We start from the raw sequence: 19,365 nt of genomic DNA on the forward strand, positions 1-19,365 counted from the left end.
CACTTGAACTGTCATAAACAACCAAAAACACACAGACGGAAACAAAAAACTTGAGTCTTGGCCCTTTCTCATCGCACAATGACACAGTGAATCCAGGTGATTTTTGAAAAGCATTCAAACACATATACAGACCCGTTGTCTAATTCCCTGTAATTATTGAACCGATGGGTCATTGTTTTCTTTGTGTTCCTTGTTGTTGAGAGGCGTCTCGTTCTGAGTTTAGCTGTGTGTCCACAAAGAGAAAGAACGATCTCCTTTGTGATCGCCCACAGCCGCTGGAGCACGCTCCATTTAGACCTCTTTAAACACGTCAGGGGCCTTATTGATGAGGGGCGCACACCAACCTCACCCCGTGTGTGTGTATTTATTGAAGCAGGTATGTGTGTGTGTTTGTGTATGCATGGATTTGTTTGTCCAATCCTGCGCACTGCGGCGTCCTGCTGTGTGTTTGTGGGTGCCTATGTGTGCGTTTGTTTGTGTTCTTATGTGTTCACATTCCTACTTGCTTGCGTGTGTGTGTAGTCAATTCTGTGTGTGCACATGTGTGAGTGCACGTGCGTGCGTGTGTGTGTTTGTGTGTGTTTTTTCAATCCTATGTGTGCAATTGTATGTGTGTGCATGTGCGTGTCTGTGTGTGCTTGGGATAACATTAGTCTCCAGGCAGGGTGGTAGGAGGGAGAGGGAGACCACATGGCCAGGACACGGTGTGATGATCCATGGTTTACATCATCTGCATCCACCCTGAACGTAGCAGCGCTCCCTACATGTGGACAGGGTCAATACAGAGCCCCCAGTCCCCCCCCCCCCCCATTACTCCTCATACACAGGGTCCTGCGAGAGAGAGAGAGAGAGAGAGAGAGAGAGAGAGAGAGAGAGAGAGAGAGAGAATCTATTCAATCAACAGGATATCCACCGTTACTGATTGTTTCCTCGGTTGAAGTTTGCAATTAACAAGCCTTCAGAAGGGACTCTGAATAGAAATCCATCGGGTTATGTTGAAGGGAGGCAGCGCGGCGTCAGGGCGTTAGGGCGGCAGTGGCGGCATCTCGCCTCGAGGTGGAATGAGTGCGACAGAAAATCAACCAATCGGTTTGTTTACTCCTGGTGGGGTTAAGGCAGGGGGGGGGGGGATGGGAACAGACGGGAACACGGACCGACCACACACAGACACACGCATATACTGACACACGCGACAAAATGCATTACCGATGCTTGGGGTCTCGCTACACTTACATACCCTAAACAAAACCTTGGTAACCATTGGAATAATAAGTACAGCTGTCCAGGGATCCTGTGGACCCGGTTTTGCTCCCCCCCCTGCTGGGCCTAATCCCTTCCTCCCCGCGTTTCCCCTGAGGCTTTTATATTCGTTTCGTAGTTCAGGATATGTCTTGCTAGAGTGTTATTTTGAACTCGCTGTTTTTCCTTTCTGTTAATCATATGTAAATAATTGTTGTTCTATAATGCCTTAAGGTGCGTGCACACTGCCTCATCAAATACCAATAGATACCAACGCACACCAACATGTTGCCAACTTCTCTCAACATTTTATAGTCCAGTTTTGGTGATGTTAGGGCATTGTGCTACAACTATATTATTGGACTGTTTCCCCTTTTAGAGGCTTACTTTTCTTCATTGATGAGTTGGTGTTTTCAGGGACTGTATGTTCTTCCAGTGTAGGTCGTGTTGTTTTCAGTGGACACAAAGCGAGTGGAAGCTGTGCACTCAGTGGTACGGCCCTTGTGTTGTGCAGCTTACTGCAAGCTTACATCCACACAGGGTTAGGCCACAGTTCTAAAGCAGGGCCGGTCCTCGTAATAAACAAGATGAAGGACGTTTTGAGAGGCTATTTTCAAGTTGGTTTTGGATTGTGACCGTGTGAAAGAAACCAATTTTATTTATTCATGTTGCTTAAACGACTCTGTCCTTTGCCACTTTATCCACAGTGCAACGCTCGTCGAAATAATCACTTCCACCCAACCCTGCCTGCGCTCCAATGACCACTTAAGGAATCGGAATGAAGTTCACAGTCCATTGAAACTTTCTTTGTATTATCTTCATTATTATATTGCATCTGGCAGATGTGGATGATTGTTCTGCCAACTGTGTTCCATTTGTACGCCTTATACTTCAGCCTCATCATTTCCCTTTAAAAACTCTGTCGGCGCCTGGACAAAGGTTGAGTTATGGCGTTCACCGCAGAAGTGTCACAGCAGGGGTATAATGGTCTCTTCTTGGTGCGCATCACTGTATTGGCTGTCCGATGGCATCATTAATTTCTTGAACCTAATTTGCGTAACCCTTTTTGCCTCCTTTCTTGTTGGGAATTGCATGGCCAGAGCTCTGTATTACTTCATCTCAAACCAAACGTAATAAAAAGCGAATAACTGTGAGACACAACAGTTCAGCAGCCTGAACCACTTCAGCAGTGGTTCAGGCATCCCCTCTGTACTTTAAATTGAGTCCCACGTTCCATTAAAAAGTAAGGGTGTAAAATTTACGGTAATGGGGTGATTCCACTGCTTGGGTTATAAGAATGTTATCTAAAAAAAGGTGAATGCAGCACTTTTTTAACATAAATGTGCTGAACAAGCAAAAAACGATTGAGCTGGGCGATAACAGTGTTCCTGGGCCACCATGGCTAGGTTTAGGTAAACTTAAATGCAATTTCACTTGTAGGACCTACAGTTTGTGCGACTTCCTTTCGATACTTACTTTACTTTTATTGAACTTGATAATATGTCTATAATATTGGGTTTGTGTGTGTGTGTGTGTGTGTGTGTGTGTGTGTGTGTGTGTGTGTGTGTGTGTGTGTGTGTGTGTGTGTGTGTGTGTGTGTGTGTGTGTGTGTGTGTGTGTGTGTGTGTGTGTGTGTAGAAATGTAGATTGTTCAATTTAAAATGATACAAATTGAAAAAAAGAAAACCTGAGACCGTTCTGAAAATGTAGATTGAAACGTATTGCTTTAATTTTCTATTTCGCCTTGCATCAGACAGCTATAAACTCACTCTGTCACCGTGTGTTGACAGGAACCTCGGAACAGGAAGTGGGACCCTCGCTCGGCCTGAAGAAGTCCAGCTCCCTGGAGAGCCTCCAGACGGCTGTGGCGGAGGCGTCGCTCAACGGCGACATCAACGTGCACAGGCCACGCCAACATATCAATCGGGGGCGGGGCTGCAACGAGAGCTTCCGGGCGGCCATCGACAAGTCGTACGACACGTCCGTTGCCGTGGCCACAGAGGAGGACATCGGAATGGAGACGTGTAAGTGTTGAATACGTTACATTACGTTAAATTAGTGTGTATTCCAATGACATAACAATCGTTTTTTTTCTTTACCCTAGAATGAAAGGGAATAGGGGGGAGGTGTGGGGCAGGCCGGGGTTCAGTTGGTTGCATTCCGCAAGCTCAACACTAGATGCCACTAAATCCTACTCACCGCACATTTAAGTATTGATAACATGAATCATATTATGAAACGGAAATTGCAAGGCCAGCAGAGGTCTCAGAGCAAGACATTTTCTACATATAGATAGACTCGGTACAAATCAAAGTGAAATCAGAAACTATAATGTAATGCTCCTATACTCTGGAGTATTACATGAGAGGGTTTGTGTTTGGTGACGATAAAGTACTCTCACCGTCACGAGTAATCATCGGGGCGTATCAACACAAACACAATGGGACAGCCAAGCTGCAACCTACCCCATGAGACCCCTCGGCTATGTCAGGCATCATCTCCAACCCAAAGTAGGTTACAAATCCCCCACTTACTCCAGCAGCGTGCGCACAATAAGAGTCTCTAATTCGCCATCATTAATATTCACACATGTGATTTTGAGGAGAAGGGTTCCAGACAACACGTAGTCCCCCTGGGTGGGGGGGGAAGGGGGACGGGGACAGGGGGCGGGGGGGGGGGTAGCGGGTTCCACACACTTAAAGTGCACACCGTCGCTCCTTCCACCGGCGCCACACTACACGCAAACAAAACAACACGCCGCGGTTTACCACGGCGTCTTCTTGGAGTGCACACTGCGAGCACAACCTTGCGCTAACACCGCGGTGTTCGACTGTGTTTAGAGCGACAACAACATAAAAACGTGCACTGCACAGCGCACGGGGCCTAGAGGGTTGGTGCGTACAGGTGTGCTGTGCATAAAGGGGTGTGCGTGTTGTATTTTCATTCCGTGGCTCGGGGTGAGTGTCCTCAGCCTAGGCAGCGATACACGAGGCCTGGGTTGTCTCCGCAGCACGGTGAGAGAGGGACGGGGTAGGAAGAGGCGGTCGCGCTCCACTGTCGCTTGAGCGAATGTATCAATCTCAGCCCGGGCGTCGCCACGACATAAGAAGCCACCGCTTTGCGAATATAGAGACAGACGTCGTACATCCGGGGACAGGTAATAACGCGGCAATAGCACAAGAGTAATCGCACAGATACCGAATTTCCATTCAGCGTTAAAGGATTCCATTAAAACAGCTGGTGGGATATTTGGAGGAGAAGCAAAGGAAGAGAGGGGGAGGGGGAGGTTGAGGAAGGGGAGGAAAGAGAGGAGAGGAAATTATTTGCCTGAATCGCTTTCTTCTCATAAGCTCTGTTTGCAAGGAACTAAATACAGTCTTATCTCGAGGGGGGGGGGGGGGGGGGGGGAAATGGGGGAAGAACGCATTTATTTTTTTTCCCCCTGCAGAGGTATATTGCATTCTCCCCTCCCCGTGATATTCAAATAACTCTGTTTTTCAATTTAGATAAAAGCAAGCGGCCCGTGCTTGTCTCTGAGGTTAATAGTCAAAGTTGACAGATAAGCCGCTTTCCCCTTCTGCCGCTCGCCAGACTTTTTATTTATTTACATAAAATAAGGACGTGGCATCGGCTGAGGGGGAGAATCTGTCCCCCTGAGATAGCCTACCGGGCAGCCTGCCCACGCGGCCCCTCCCTCCCTCCTCCGCTGCGTCTTTATTGTATTTGTATTTATTTATTGGAAGGGAAGTAAAGAAACCGTGGGATAAAACGAAGGAAGGCAAAACACGGGTTAGAACTTTTGACTGGGGTGGGTTATGCAGCTGGAGGATTCTGGGGGTTTGACTTGTCTGGCAAGGCCCTCAGCGAGTGTTGTTTTTCAGTCGTTGCACAATTGGGTTTCATCCTGCTATAGGCTTGTGCCGGGAAACATGGGCAAGATACTGTCTGTGACTGACAAGGCCAGTTTGGATGTAGTTATTATTGTTTCACACCCCCTGAATACTTAATATTTAATATTATCATGTGTTCTATGTTATTAAATATAGCACTTCGCTGCAATGTGTTGTTTGTATCTTTGTATTTTGCACATGTAGCTGCACCCCTGCAGACGCACACACACAAACACAAACACACGAGCACGCACACACACTCAGACACATACGATGACATTCTCACACACACGCACACACACACACACACACACACACACACACACACACACACACACACACACACACACACACCTCACACCACACACCACACACACGCACAGAGACATACACACACACTAAACCCCCAGATGCCCCAGAACTGACTGCGTTTAAAAGGAGGAGCAATAATAAGAGATAAGAGAAATAAAGCAGAGTGACATGAATACAATTGCTAATTGCACATTTTTCGTAAATGCCAGATTCTTATTTTTCTCAATCTTCCTAGCCTTTGTGCTTAAGTGAATGATAAGCGAACAGCATAATGAGTGATATAAATCCTAGCCATCCATAATCTTAGGTATTATCACCTGCTTTATCGTGTCCCACACCTGATGAGTGTAGGCTGTGTATCTGGGAGCGAAGAACGGTTAATTAAAAAGGACTCTGTCCAACTCAATCCACCAAATGCCTACCGCCTCGTCTCACTATCTTTCTCCGAGCGCAACCGATCCCATACCCTGACACACACATGGTGAAGGGGAGATCGAGAGAAGGGGGGCTGGATTTTGCATTTCAGTGTGTGGGACCCCCCTCCCCCATCCACTTAACTCATCCCGCTGCGTCTCAATGTCGTATCTATCTCTGTGTGCTCAAAGTCTGCGTCTCGAAGCCCCCCCTCCCCACAGATAAGCGCGTTCCTCGGCTCCCATCAAAAGGCAGCAACCCAGATGAGGAAATGTGCGACGGCGTAATAAACCTCTAATCTAAAGGACATCTACCTTGGCGCTCTGGGCGAGTGATACCCCGCGAAAACACTGTTGACGGCTTTTGCCATGCATACCGTGTTTTTTGCAATTAAGATCTTCCCCGCTTCCCCATGATACTTTAGAGGGGGGCATTTTAAATGCATAATTAGTGACACGTTAATTAGTTTTTTTGCACATCGGTCTCGGTGTGATGCCATGTGAAAGTTTTGTGTGTAATCAACCCGGTGTCGTCCAAGGAGAATTTTAATTTGAAGTCCGCGGCGGAATTAGTTCAGACGCCATTGGAGACGCTGATTGATATTGCTGACGTGCAAAGTTTATGAATATATATTCATAACATGAAGTTCAGTGGACTGATTTGTACTGCTCCCTACTTTGGTGGATGATGAATGATTTATCTGGGAGTGTAACGAGTAATGGTTGATCAGCTCGAAAACATCTTCGACACTATTCAACAAAATAAAGTCAATTTAATAGAGGTGTTGAATAGACAGAGATTGCTTTGACTCAAAATGAGCAGGTGTGAATTTTACTTATTTCGTTATTTTTCCTTTCAATCCCTCTCTCTTCACCCAACCCGCTCATTCTCCCTCCGTGGGTTCCCTCTATCCCACTCTGTGTCTATGCGTCCATTTCTGTCTGTCTGTCTGTCTGTCTGTCTGTCTGTCTGTCTGTCTGTCTGTCTGTCTGTCTGTCTGTCTGTCTGTCTGTCTGTCTGTCTGTCTGTCTGTCTGTCTGTCTCTCTCTCTGTCTCTGTCTCTGTCTCCTCTCTCTCTCTCTCTCTCTCTCTCTCTCTCTCTCTCTCTCTCTCTCTCTCTCTCTCTCTCTCTCTCTCTCTCTCTCTCTCTCTGTCTTTCTCTCTCTGTCTTTCTCTCTCTGTCTTTCTCTCTCTCTCTCTCTCTCTCTCTCTCTCTCTCTCTCTCTCTCTCTCTCTGTGTCTCTCTCCCCCAGTGGACGAGGACACAGAGGGCAGCACCCGCTCAGGGAGGGACTCCCTCTCCACCACCGGGGACCCCCACTCCCCCGTGTCCCTCGGGCCGGGGCGTCGTCCACGGGACGACGGCAGGCTGCAACCCCCGCCCCCGGAGCAACGCAGCCGGAGGAAGAAGAAGAAGGAGCCGGAAGCAGAGGAAGAGTCAGTCGATGGACCGGGGAAAAGCCCCATGGACGGCAAAGAGCGGGAAAAGGGCCGAGGCAAGAAAGGCGTGCTGAAGGGCCTGGGCGACATGTTCAGGTAAGGACAACGATGATGTCTGACCAACCCGTCCCCCCCCGACCCACCCTACCTCCCTACATACACCCCTCAAACACACACATCCTGCCGTCCCCCGGGGCTCCAATCGTTGCGTCCACTTTGATTTGAATTCCACTTTGCCTGCCGGAACGTTTGGTGTGAATTTCAATGTGCTCTCAGGATGCTGCCGGGCCTAATCACAGGTCTGTCTCCTTGAACTCTATGAGAGGTGTGTGTGTGTGTGTGTGTGTGTGTGTGTGTGTGTGTGTGTGTGTGTGTGTGTGTGTGTGTGTGTGTGTGTGTGTGTGTGTGTGTGTGTGTGTGTGTGTGTGTGTGTGTGTGTGCATGCCGGTGTATGTATGAGTGTGTGCGTGTGTGTGTGTGTGTGTGTGAGAGAGAGTGAAGGTATTTGCTGGTGCTGGCGTTGCTGGTTAGGGAGGTGTTGACCTCAAAGGCCCTCTGTCACTTTTGAAGCCGATTATTTTTAATAAGGGCACACATGTTTTATTCATAATCACATGCAGCAGCAGCGTTTTGCCATCCGACACGTTCACATTTGTCGGTGGGGCGCCAGACAATGCAGCGCTCGCACGCGGGCCATACAAGTGCTAATGCGCGGCGTCTGTGAATAGCTGCTTCAGCACGCAGAGAAAGCCAACGGGACCTTTTGAGATTATCCAAACGGACCAGAGGGCTTACAGAACGGTCCTGATTGTTTGTTTGTTTGTTTGTTTGTTTGTTTGTTTGTTTGGCGTTTGCCCCTGTTTGCGCTGCCTCGCTCCCCCCCCCCCCCCCCCCCCCCCCTGCTCCCTCGCTGTTTGTTCCGATGTCTCTTCAAAAGAGGAAAATATTGAGCCAAGAGGGTATATTCCTCTTAATTAGCAACAACAAAGAGCAACAAAACAGAGCTTCAAGGTGTCTTTTGTTTCAGATCGTTTTGTGTAAGGCAGTGTGTTGGGGGGGGGGGCACACCCAACCCAAACAGAGCATTTATTTTATCTGGTTTACATTATAGAATGAACACTTTTTTGTGTGTGCGTGCCACAAACAAAACACACCCAAGACCTTCACCATCACCTTTGGGTTCAGGTCAGGATATTGGCCATTATTTACCCTTGATTCTATATTGCTTGATCATTGTAAAACAACGGAATAAACAACGGATTGAGAATCAATCTCTAACCCAACCTCGACCGTGCTGACATCGTATCTCGTACCGCATCAAGTGAGGTGAAAAGAATAAAATGCTTCCAACTTGGAAATACAAAGTCGTCTTGCGGTTAAAGTGAAAAGGCGAGGCAAGCAGCGTGTTTGTGATCGCGGGGGAGTTCACGTTCCCTGTTCCTTTGAATATGGCATAACTTGGGGCCCCGGGCGGTGCGGGGCCCCTGGTGTGTTTTCTGTGTGCATTACTTTAATTGGACCAGTTTAGCACGCCGGCATTCACACAGAATAGCAAAAAATTTAAACTAAAGGTAAAGAGAAGACGCCGAGAGGTTTGTGAGGTCATGGCTCGGGGGGGGGGCGGATGGGGGGCTTGGGGGTGGGGGGGGGGCTTATTACCTGCCTTCATCAGGGCCCTAGGGTGTATTCCTATCCCTACGTAAACACCAAGGTTAAACACGTGCCCCCCTACAGCAAGGCTCAGAAATGGATTGGTTTGAATAAAGTTCAGTTTGAAGCGCTTGTTGACATCAAATTAGCTCTGTTTATTTATTTCTTTAGTTATCGATTTATTTAGTTGCTTTCTTAAGAATAGATCCCGAGGGTCTAATTTGCTCACTAGATGGAAGAGTGTTTGTGTGTGTGTGTGTGCGTGTGTGTGCGCGTGCCCGTATGTGTGGATGATTAACACTGGCAGAGTGGTCTATCATTTCTCTTTATCGTGTGCTGGCACGTGAAATGACTGGATGAAACCACACAGAACCCCACCCCCACCCTCTACCCCTCACCACCTCCTCCACCCTCTACCCCTCACCACCTCCTCCACCCTCTACCCCTCACCACCTCCTCCACCCTCTACCCCTCACCAACACCTCCACCATTTACCCCTCACCACCACCCTCTACCCCTCACCACCACCCTCTACCCCTCACCACCACCCTCTACCCCTCACCACCACCCTCTACCCCTCACCACCACCCTCTACCCCTCACCACCTCCTCTACCCCTCACCAACACCTCCACCCTCTACCCCTCACGACCTCCCTCTACCCATCACCCCTCACCTCCACCCTCTACCCCTCACCTCCACCCTCTACCCCTCACCACCACCTCCACCCTCTACCCCTCACCAACACCTCCACCCTCTACCCCTCACCCCTCACCTCCATCCTCTACCCCTCACCACCACCCTCTACCCCTCACCACCTCCTCCTTCTCCACCCCTCACCACCACCTCCACCTTCTACCAATCACCACCTCCACCCTCTACCCCTCACCTCCACCCTCTACCCCTCACCACCACCTCCACCCTCTACCCCTCACCTCCACCCTCTACCCCTCACCACCACCCTCTACCCCTCACCACCACCTCCTCCTTCTCTACCCCTCACCACCACCTCCACCCTCTACCCCTCACCACCTCCACCCTCTACCCCTCACCACCACCTCCACCCTCTACCCCTCACCACCTCCACCCTCTACCCCTCACCACCACCTCCACCCTCTACCCCTCACCACCTCCACCCTCTACCCCTCACCACCTCCACCCTCTACCCCTCACCACCACCTCCACCCTCTACCCCTCACCACCACCTCCACCCTCTACCCCTCACCACCTCCACCCTCTACCCCTCACCACCACCTCCACCCTCTACCCCTCACCACCTCCACCCTCTACCCCTCACCACCACCTCCACCCTCTACCCCTCACCTCCACCCTCTACCCCTCACCACCTCCTCCACCCTCTACCCCTCACCACCCCAGCCACTTGAGTCCAGGCTGGGGCTGCAGTGTGGGATGTTCAGAGCACTGCTAGCTCCTCCCCAGTCTCTATCTCCCTTTACTTCCTCAGGTATTAGAAGCCGCGGAGATCAGTCACAAGTTGCCTATGAAGTGGAGCGCGGTGTCGTTATGGAGAGACTAAACCCTCCTAGAGTGAAATAGCCTGCGTGGGGGGAAATAAACCGCAGGTGGAGTTCCAGTCCTGTGGAAGATGCGTCAGGTGCCTCTCTATAATCAGCTTTTGTTTCAAAGACTTTGACAGTTATTCGGATGCCTCTGTGCCTCCGATAGCTATGCAGTCTTCCGGTAGGTGCAAAGAATTAGCATAAGTGAATTTTCATGTATGAGCACCCCTGCGCTGCATCAAAAGTATCGAGAAAGATTGCGTCGGCATCAGGTTAGGTTCTTGCCGATGTTCATCTTTTCATTTGCAGGAATGGACAGTCCTCCTCCTACTCCTTGAGAAGTCAGAGCACACACATCCATACATTCACATACAGGCACTCGCACTCACTCGCAGGCACAGACGTATATGTACGATCTGTTTCTCTTCTGCTCCCCCTGTTTTTTTATCTTTCTCTCTCTCTTTCCTTCTTTTACTTTCTCCAAATATCGAGCTTCGGTTTTTCCCCCTCTCTCTCTCTCTCTCTTATTATCTTCCACTCTCTCTCCCTCAAGTAGGGATGGGTATTGTTAAGATTTAAGTGTCTTAACAACCGCTACCACTCTTGTCCTTACAGCTTATCGATCCGGTACCTTAACGGCACTCTTATCGGTTATTTTTGTCGAAAAGATAAGACAAACGGAGAACAGCCAAGACAGTGCTTTATTTTTCTCATAATATTTCCACTTCCAACTGCTCACAATGTTTTGAATAAATAACTATCATATACTCTGTTATGTTGATGAAAATGTAAATGTAAAGGGCAAACAAAAGTAAATAGACCTTATAACAATTAACAGCCATGAAAAGACAGGGGCAGAGAGCAGAACAGATGGGGTAAACACGATGCGGCTCAGCTGCAAAAAAGACACAAGCGCAACGTTGATGCAGCCTAAATGAATAAAAGATATGTACTTTCTTCAAATACGAACGTCAGACTATCGCTATACAATGGGCTCCGGGGACTTCATCATTAAAGACAGTAATACATACCCACGTACCGACGTACCCAGTGCCTGATATCAGTATAGGTATACAGTAGGTATCCGGCCCCATACGCCGTCCCTACCCTGAAGTCACTTCAGCTCTCCCCAGCAGGCCTCACGTTCCCTCCTCCTCCGAGGAGACTTTGCAAGATGCTGCAATTTGCGCTCATCTGCATGCAAGGCCTCTTTGGACGTGACCATGCGCTGGTGCACACCTAATGGACAGCCTGATTGTTGGGGGGCTGGTTGGAGCTGGGGGGGGGGGGGGCGGGGGGGATGGGGATTGGTGGCAGACATGAAAAGTCAAGTAACAGAGAAATTGGGTGTGAGGGTGTATGGTGGGGGGGGGGGGGCGGGGGCGATAGAGAGGTGGTCGTGGTAGGGTGGCTGTACCCAGGGGGGCTGGGGCATGTATATGCTGGGAGGGGTTAGTAGACATTGAGTGAAAGAGCCAGCGAAAGTGTTCACGATGGGGAGGGAAAAAAGGCTGGGCTCTGAAAAGCCCCTGAAGGGAGCCGCCGCAGTGGGTCCTCCATCCCTCACCCCCTCTCCTCCTCTCCTCACGGTCCTTCATGGGTTAGGCTGCGGGGGGGAACGGTACAACTGCATGGCCTGCATAGCCGGGCAGGCCGGACACTATTCGCAGTAATGAATAGGCTATTTACTTATGGATGGATGGTGCACGGCCGGGAACATGGACCACATAAAGGCCGGCCCTGGGCGGAGAGCGCACAACAGCCACTGTTGTTTTTAGGACGTCTGTGGGTGCAGATGATGCGTGTGTGTGTGTGTGTGTGTGTGTGTGTGTGTGTGTGTGTGTGTGTGTGTGTGTGTGTGTGTGTGTGTGTGTGTGTGTGTGTGTGTGTGTGTGTGTGTGTGTGTGTGTGTATGGGTGTGTATGTGTATGCGTGCATGACATGATTGAAGGGGTTATTGTGTCTAGACCCAGTCTATTTGAGTGAAGAGGGGTGTGTGTCTGTGTGTGTGTGTGCCTGTGGGTGTGTGTATGCATCTGCGTGTGTGTGTGTGTGTGTGTGTGTGTGTGTGTGTGTGTGTGTGTGTGTGTGTGTGTGTGTGTGTGTGTGTGTGTGTGTGTGTGTGTGTGTGTGTGTGTGTGTGTGTGCTCAAATGTGCGTGCGTGTGTGTATGTGACGTGTGTGTTCTCACATGTGTGTGTGTGCATGTGTATGTGCTCACTTCTGTGTGTGTGTGTGTGTATGTGTCCATGTGTGTGTATCTCTGCATGTGTGTATGCGTGCCTGTTTGTGTGTGTGTATACATGCATCCGTGTGTGCATGAGTGCAGCGGGAAGGCGTGCTTTGTATTATCCCCTGTAACCATTGTCTGTGATCATGCATGTTCTCTCGAGTGGATAGCATGCGATCATTACTCTCCCGTCCTATTGGCTGTGTTTGGATGTTGTCGGGAGGGCCTGGCCCCGGGCCCCTGGTAGCAGGCAGCCAGACAACAGTGGCGTCTCGGCCCGGCCCTGCCCCTCCTCAATGGGCCTAATGAGATGTTTTTTTCTTCTTTGCTTTGAAGGACTGACCTCCTTCACGAATGCCTTGACTCCATCTGTGTGTGTGTGTGTGTGTGTGTGTGTGTGTGTGTGTGTGTGTGTGTGTGTGTGTGAGAGTATATTAGTAGGTATGCTTGTTTGCGGTGTGTGTGTGTGTATGTATACCTTCATATGAGTGTGTGTTTGTGTGTGTGTTTGTGTGTTTTCTGCACGCTAGAGCTAGGAGCCGCAGCATCGCATCATGAATTCTAGGAAAGATGAAAGATGAGGATGGGCGGGTGGTGGCTGCCTGAGAAGCAGGAGGGGATGGAGAGGGCAGAGGGGAGAGAGGAGGAAAGGGGGGGGGGGTTCTGGGAGGGGTAGAGCGTGTTCATTGGAGTGAACTAGGGCAGCGAGGAGGAAGAGAAAGGAGGGGGAGAGAGAGGAGGGGTGGGGTAAAAGAGAGAGGAGGAGGAAAAGGAAGGGGTATTTTTTAATTCACAGGCGCTGTCACGACACCACCAGCAGGAAGGATCTTCGTGCATTGTGTGTGGGACTGGGTTTTCCTCTCATCTTTGCATGTCAATCTGTAGGCTTTAATGGGTTCTGGCATAACTACACCCCACTTATCCTTACCCCTCTTCTTCAAACCTCCCATTCTCTTTCTCTCGCTCACGCATAGACACACACAGAGACGCACACACACACACACACACACACACACACACACACACACACACACACACACACACACGCACAGACACACACACATGTCCACACATACACACAACTCGTGCACACGCAAACACATACACACATACACTTACACATACAAACTTAAAAATGCACACACCCCTACGAACACACATTCTCGCCCCCCCCCCCCCCCCCCCCCCCCCCCACAATCTGATAAGTGCCATGCCTCTTCGTCACTGAACCATCAGCGCCCCCCTGAAGCACAGGGTGGCATGAACCATCAACCCCCGCACGCATGTGCACACACACGTGTATATATATATGCACTCACACACACACACACACACACACACACACACACACACACACACACACACACACACACACACACACACACACACACACACACACACACACACACACACACACACACACACACACTGCTTCTTTCTGCACTCTGCGCCATCTGACTAGGAGGCTGGGGTACGAGAACACAACAGAGGATCAGCCCTTCGTGCCCGCCACGGCGGGCCTGTTGTAAGCGGGGCATCGTCGTCAGCGGCAGCTTGCCGTTAGGGAACGTGTCTCATTAGCAGGAGAAGGGAGTGGGAGCGTATGAAGAGGGCTGTGTGGGCGTAGTGATGAATGAACGGCCGCTCGTGCGTTGCATGTGTCGCTCACGACTCAAGATGTGCCCATCCTGCCAGGCCATGACTCTATCTATGAGTCATGACGTGTTGCAGAAACATGCACGGCAAATTACCTGCGCGTTTCACGGATGGTATCTAAGCTGCTAGGTGCTGTGCGGATGACCTCCATTTCTGGCTTCTTTTTTTTCCCACGTTTCCATGCCTACCGCTGGCGTGGGCGCCGAACAGCTGACGACGGGGGTAGGCCCACTTCATCATCAGCCGCACATCCCTGACACATGCATTAGCCCCGGCTTCCCGGGGACAAGAAGCACTACACACAGGAACAGGCCCTGATGCCTCTGTACGGGCACGCGCATGCACACACACAAACACACAAACGCATACAAAATCACGTACACACACATACACACACACATGCAGATACACTCACACACTGACACACACACACACACACACACACATGTTCACAGACACACACACACACACACACACAGACACACCTGCAGGCACACTCCCAGGCACACTCCCACTATCAGAGACACATACACAAACAAACTCAAACTCGCACACACAACCACACACACACACACACACATATGAATGCACTCACACACACACACATTAGTGTGTAAGCATTATTTTTCCTCAGTTTGATTTGTAAATGGTAATTAGCTGCCTCCACATGTGGCCACTGACAGCTGCTGAATGAGGGGAAAATCATATTTTTTTCCTCATCTCTGCCTTGCTCATCTTTATGTCGACTAAATCCTGTGTTGACGTCGCACAAGCAGAGATGCCGGGTTTAGAGTTAAACACAGGTTCACCCTTAATTACAATCCTTTAAATATGACCGAATGACACGCATGCAGATATGGATTTATTTGTATATAGACACAGATCTCAATATATACATGTGTATAGATATTGATCTACATATATACATGAATGTCAATATGGATCTATATATATATATATATATATGTATATAGATATGAATCTATGTATAAACATGAATATAGAAATGTCACGTGTATTGATTTCAACAAGCCCACCTGAATAAAGTGAAGGACTGAGAGAGGAAACATAAAAGTAATTTCCATTGAAAATGATCTATACCGTGTTAACAAAAAACTGATTACTTAGCAGTGGGCGGTACAGAGTCTAGAATTTCAAACCATTTCAAATTTTTTGCAAAATAATTAATAAATACGTACGTGTGGAAATAAATACATAAATAAGAGCCTGCGCTCCACATGGGGTGAGTGTGACATCCCATTCAGAGCCCTGCCAATCCTGGACCAAAGAGGCTCAGTGGGGGGCCAAACACTGAACACACACACACACACACACACACACACACACACACACACACACACACACACACACACACACACACACACACACACACACACACACACACACACACACACACAGCTTAACACCACCATCAGGCGTCCTGGGGAGACATGAAAGTGCTTTAAAACAACACACGCGTCAGCCTTCCAGTGTGTGACGCTGGTCTGATTGCAGCTTTATGTCTCCCGAAAACCACAACACGACTTGCCTCTGTCAATTATTTGATTCATGTAGTGTGTGTGTGTGTGTGTTTGTGCGCGTGTTGTGCACTAATGTTTGGAGAGTATTTGGCATGTGGTTAGGGTGACGTTAGGTCAGAAGGGATCTGCGAGATCTAAGAGAAGGGGCTGTCTGCCACAACAAAGAGTCTTATCTAGAATGGAAGAGTGGGGGGGTGGGGGGGTGATCACTGGTAACGCGTGTGACTCGTGTGTGTGACTCGCTGATCCACCGTGAATCGTCTGCAGCATCTTATAGATTCATCTATCTTTGGCTGCAAGATGATCATTAGTTGGGGGCACCACGGGTGGGGGGCTCTTTCCCATCATGCACTGCAGTAATTAGTACTGCAATAATGACCACGCTGAGCTACTCTCCCACATTGGCTATGGAGGCATGGCGATGAGGTGTTGCCGGGGCAACATTTGGTGTGTGTTTGTATGTGCTCGCACATGTGTGCAACAGCATGTATGTGTGTGCACATGAGTGTGTGTGTTTGTGTGTGTGTGTGTGTGTGTGTGTGTGTGTGTGTGTGTGTGTGTGTGTGTGTGTGTGTGTGTGTGTGTGTGTGTGTGTGTGTGTGTGTGTGTGTGTGTGTGTGTGTGTGTGCGCGCGCCCGTCCTGGGCCTTGCACCATGTGGTTAATTGAATGTGAAACCTCTCTGAGTTGCAATGAGTCGGGCCCGTGTCTCTCACGCTGAGTCTCGGTGAGGGGGCTGCAAACATGACTGGACCCATGAAGGCTGCTATTACGCCGCTCAAATTAAGTGTAGCGGGTGCCCTGCAAACCCTCCACACTCCAGCAGACCTATGACTACTAATGACCTGAGCCAAGCTGAGGTCCAGTGAGACTCTCTCTCCGCGTTAGAGAATCTGAAGACATTCCTATTTTCGTCTCTCCTCCTCTTGCCCATACATTTTCTGGCCCATCCCTTATTTTGTGTCTTCTATTTATCTTCTTCCCTCGCTCTCTGCGACGTCTGTCCTCATAACCCTAACAAGAGTGTTCTGATCCTTGAGACTTTTCAATCATGACCAAAGCAAAAACGGAATGCAGGCCAGCCAAGTTTGATGTTTGTTTTTCTCACACTTTTAAAGGCATGTTCGCCTCCACTTTGATGTATTCATTTCATTTTCCTTTTAATATTTCTCGATCTAGGTTCCTTTTGATCAATCTAACAAAGGCGATTCTATCCAATGCAGCGACAATTCCCACAGGAATGCCGTGGATTTTAAATGTAAAGCCTTGACGTGCCGAGATCAGACAGACCCTTTGCTCCCATTTAGTTTTTCTCCTTAACGGTACAAATAAAAACAATAGAAATCAAGTCTCTGTAATGAGCTCTCATTCAGATGTGGCCTTCCCCGTGTCCACGCCTTTGATCAAATATTCTTTAAATCTAAAAATTGATCAAACTAGTGAACAACAAACCAAAAAAGTATTGTGGAGAGAAGGGAGGTGAGAAGCTGAAGACATGTGAGAAGAAAGCTCTCACCCAATGACCCTCCCCCTGATTGTTCAGCCATCACCCTGCTCCTCTTCCAACCCCTCCCGCCTCTTCCCCTCCTCCACCTCTCCATCCAACCTCTTGAGACGTAGGCCTCATTGCTAGTCGACCCATCTACTTCTCCTGGCTTAGCCGCGTGCTGAAATTGAGGCCTCATGCTTAAATGACCTTTCCCCCCCCCTGGACTGCCGTGCCAGAGACAAGAACACACTTACGTTTGTTTATGTGTGTGTGTGTGTGTGTGTGTGTGTGTGTGTGTGTGTGTGTGTGTGTGTGTGTGTGTGTGTGTGTGTGTGTGTGTGTGTGTGTGTGTGTGTGTGTGTGTGTGTGTGTGTGTGTGTGTATGTTGAGACATGCATGAGTGCCGTTTCAGCCCTGGTTTAAGATGGGCACCAGAAGGCAGTTTGTGGGAAAATTGCTTTTGAATTACAAAGGTAATATCAATCGATGTCGAGCGCCGCGTCTAATTTTCGTCAAAGGCAACCAATTAATGGACCTGGATAGAGGTTCTCCTCCCCACACTGTCAACTGTCTAGACTTGTGTTTGGTGTTAAAGACAAAATTGTCTGTTTTTTATCTTTGTCTTTTTGTATTCTGTTTTCAGCCCCTTGTTTCCACAGCTCTTTCTGTATTTATATTCTTTACCTTTGATCTGTTTATGTTTTTCCTCCGGTACGGTTGTCAGCAGAAACATAACTTTCTTCTTTGTTCTCTTGCCTTCTCTATTTCTCTCTCTCTCGCTCTCTCTCTTGCTCCCTCTCTCTCTTGTTCGCTAGTTCTCTCTGTCTCTCTCTCTCTCTCTCTCTCTCTCTCGCTCTCCCTCTCTTGCTCCCTCTCTCTCCTGTTTGCTTGTTCTCTCTCTTTCGCTCTATCTTGCACTCTCTCTCACTCCCTGTCTCTTTCTGTTTTCTATGAAGGGCGTTTAATTGGCCTCTCACTCTCCCTCTCGCATATGATGAGGCAGAGCGAGATAAGCTTTTATCGTGACTTACTTTTTACGAGTCTGGATGAACCGACAGTTTGGGTGAAGCAGGACTTCTTCCCACGTTTGTACGACACGATGCTCTGCAGCTGTTGCGGTTGTGGGGCAACATGAAGTAGAGGCAAAAAAATCCCAGTCACCCTGACGGTACCTGGGTCAGAAGCACTGCCATTGGAATGATCAAGTATTTTCTCCAAGTGCATTTGATCTAAACATACCCAATCACCCAGAGAATCAAAGCTAGATGTGTGTGCGTGGGAAAATGAACTTCCCTGAGATAATGGCTAATTTTAAAACAGGTCCCCATAATCAATTCGCGAATGTGGGAGGCTTAATAATAAGAAGCATTTGACCTTTCGGTTCAGGCAAATTATTGTAGCTTGAGTAAACAGCATGAATTAAATTATTATTGTATTTTTCTATAATTATATTTTTCTTTCTTTTCAAAAGTTGTATCTCGAAGCATACGTTGAATACTTGAAACAAGCACCATCACAAAAACAAAGTTAAACTTTGGTTAACAAACTTTGTTTGATTTCTGGTTGTTAAAGTACTTGTTGATTCCTGTGAGAAAAAGCAAATGACTGACGCTTTGTAGTGCAACTCCTTTGAAAACAAAATAACACCTTTTGTAAACAAAATATCCTATCTGACGATCCATACTCTTGAGAAAAGCATCTTTCTGGGGGCTACAGCTCTTGGAAAATCATTACTCAAGAAACAAACTCTTCAGTCTCTTGACACTCAAACTTCTTGAGATCCTCTGTGATTTGCACTCTTCCACGGATGCCTTGCCCCACTGAGAAGTTCCCAACAGCACATCCACGCCCCTCTCAGAAAATACCTCTCTGTTTTAAGAACTGTACAGAACAACTCAAAGCCATCAGTTCTACATTTCCTGGGTTGTTTAAATTTCACACAAAATGCAAATGTAGCTCTCTTCAGAGCAATTTGGGTTACCTATTG

The 19,365-nt window shown here is 48.6% G+C and overlaps 1 protein-coding gene across 1 annotated transcript in view; it reads left to right on the forward strand.

Annotated features, from left to right (window-relative positions):
- LOC130377672 (partitioning defective 3 homolog) overlaps positions 1–19,365 on the forward strand; it is a 271,523-nt gene that overhangs the window by 241,191 nt on the left and 10,967 nt on the right. Inside the window, exons 19-20 of the mRNA XM_056584828.1 lie at positions 3,030–3,263; positions 7,109–7,391. Coding sequence (XP_056440803.1) covers positions 3,030–3,263; positions 7,109–7,391 — 517 coding nt within the window. The remainder of the gene's footprint in view (positions 1–3,029; positions 3,264–7,108; positions 7,392–19,365) is intronic.

This window comes from Gadus chalcogrammus, chromosome 23 (genome assembly GCF_026213295.1).
Source record: "Gadus chalcogrammus isolate NIFS_2021 chromosome 23, NIFS_Gcha_1.0, whole genome shotgun sequence".
Taxonomy (NCBI): domain Eukaryota; kingdom Metazoa; phylum Chordata; class Actinopteri; order Gadiformes; family Gadidae; genus Gadus; species Gadus chalcogrammus.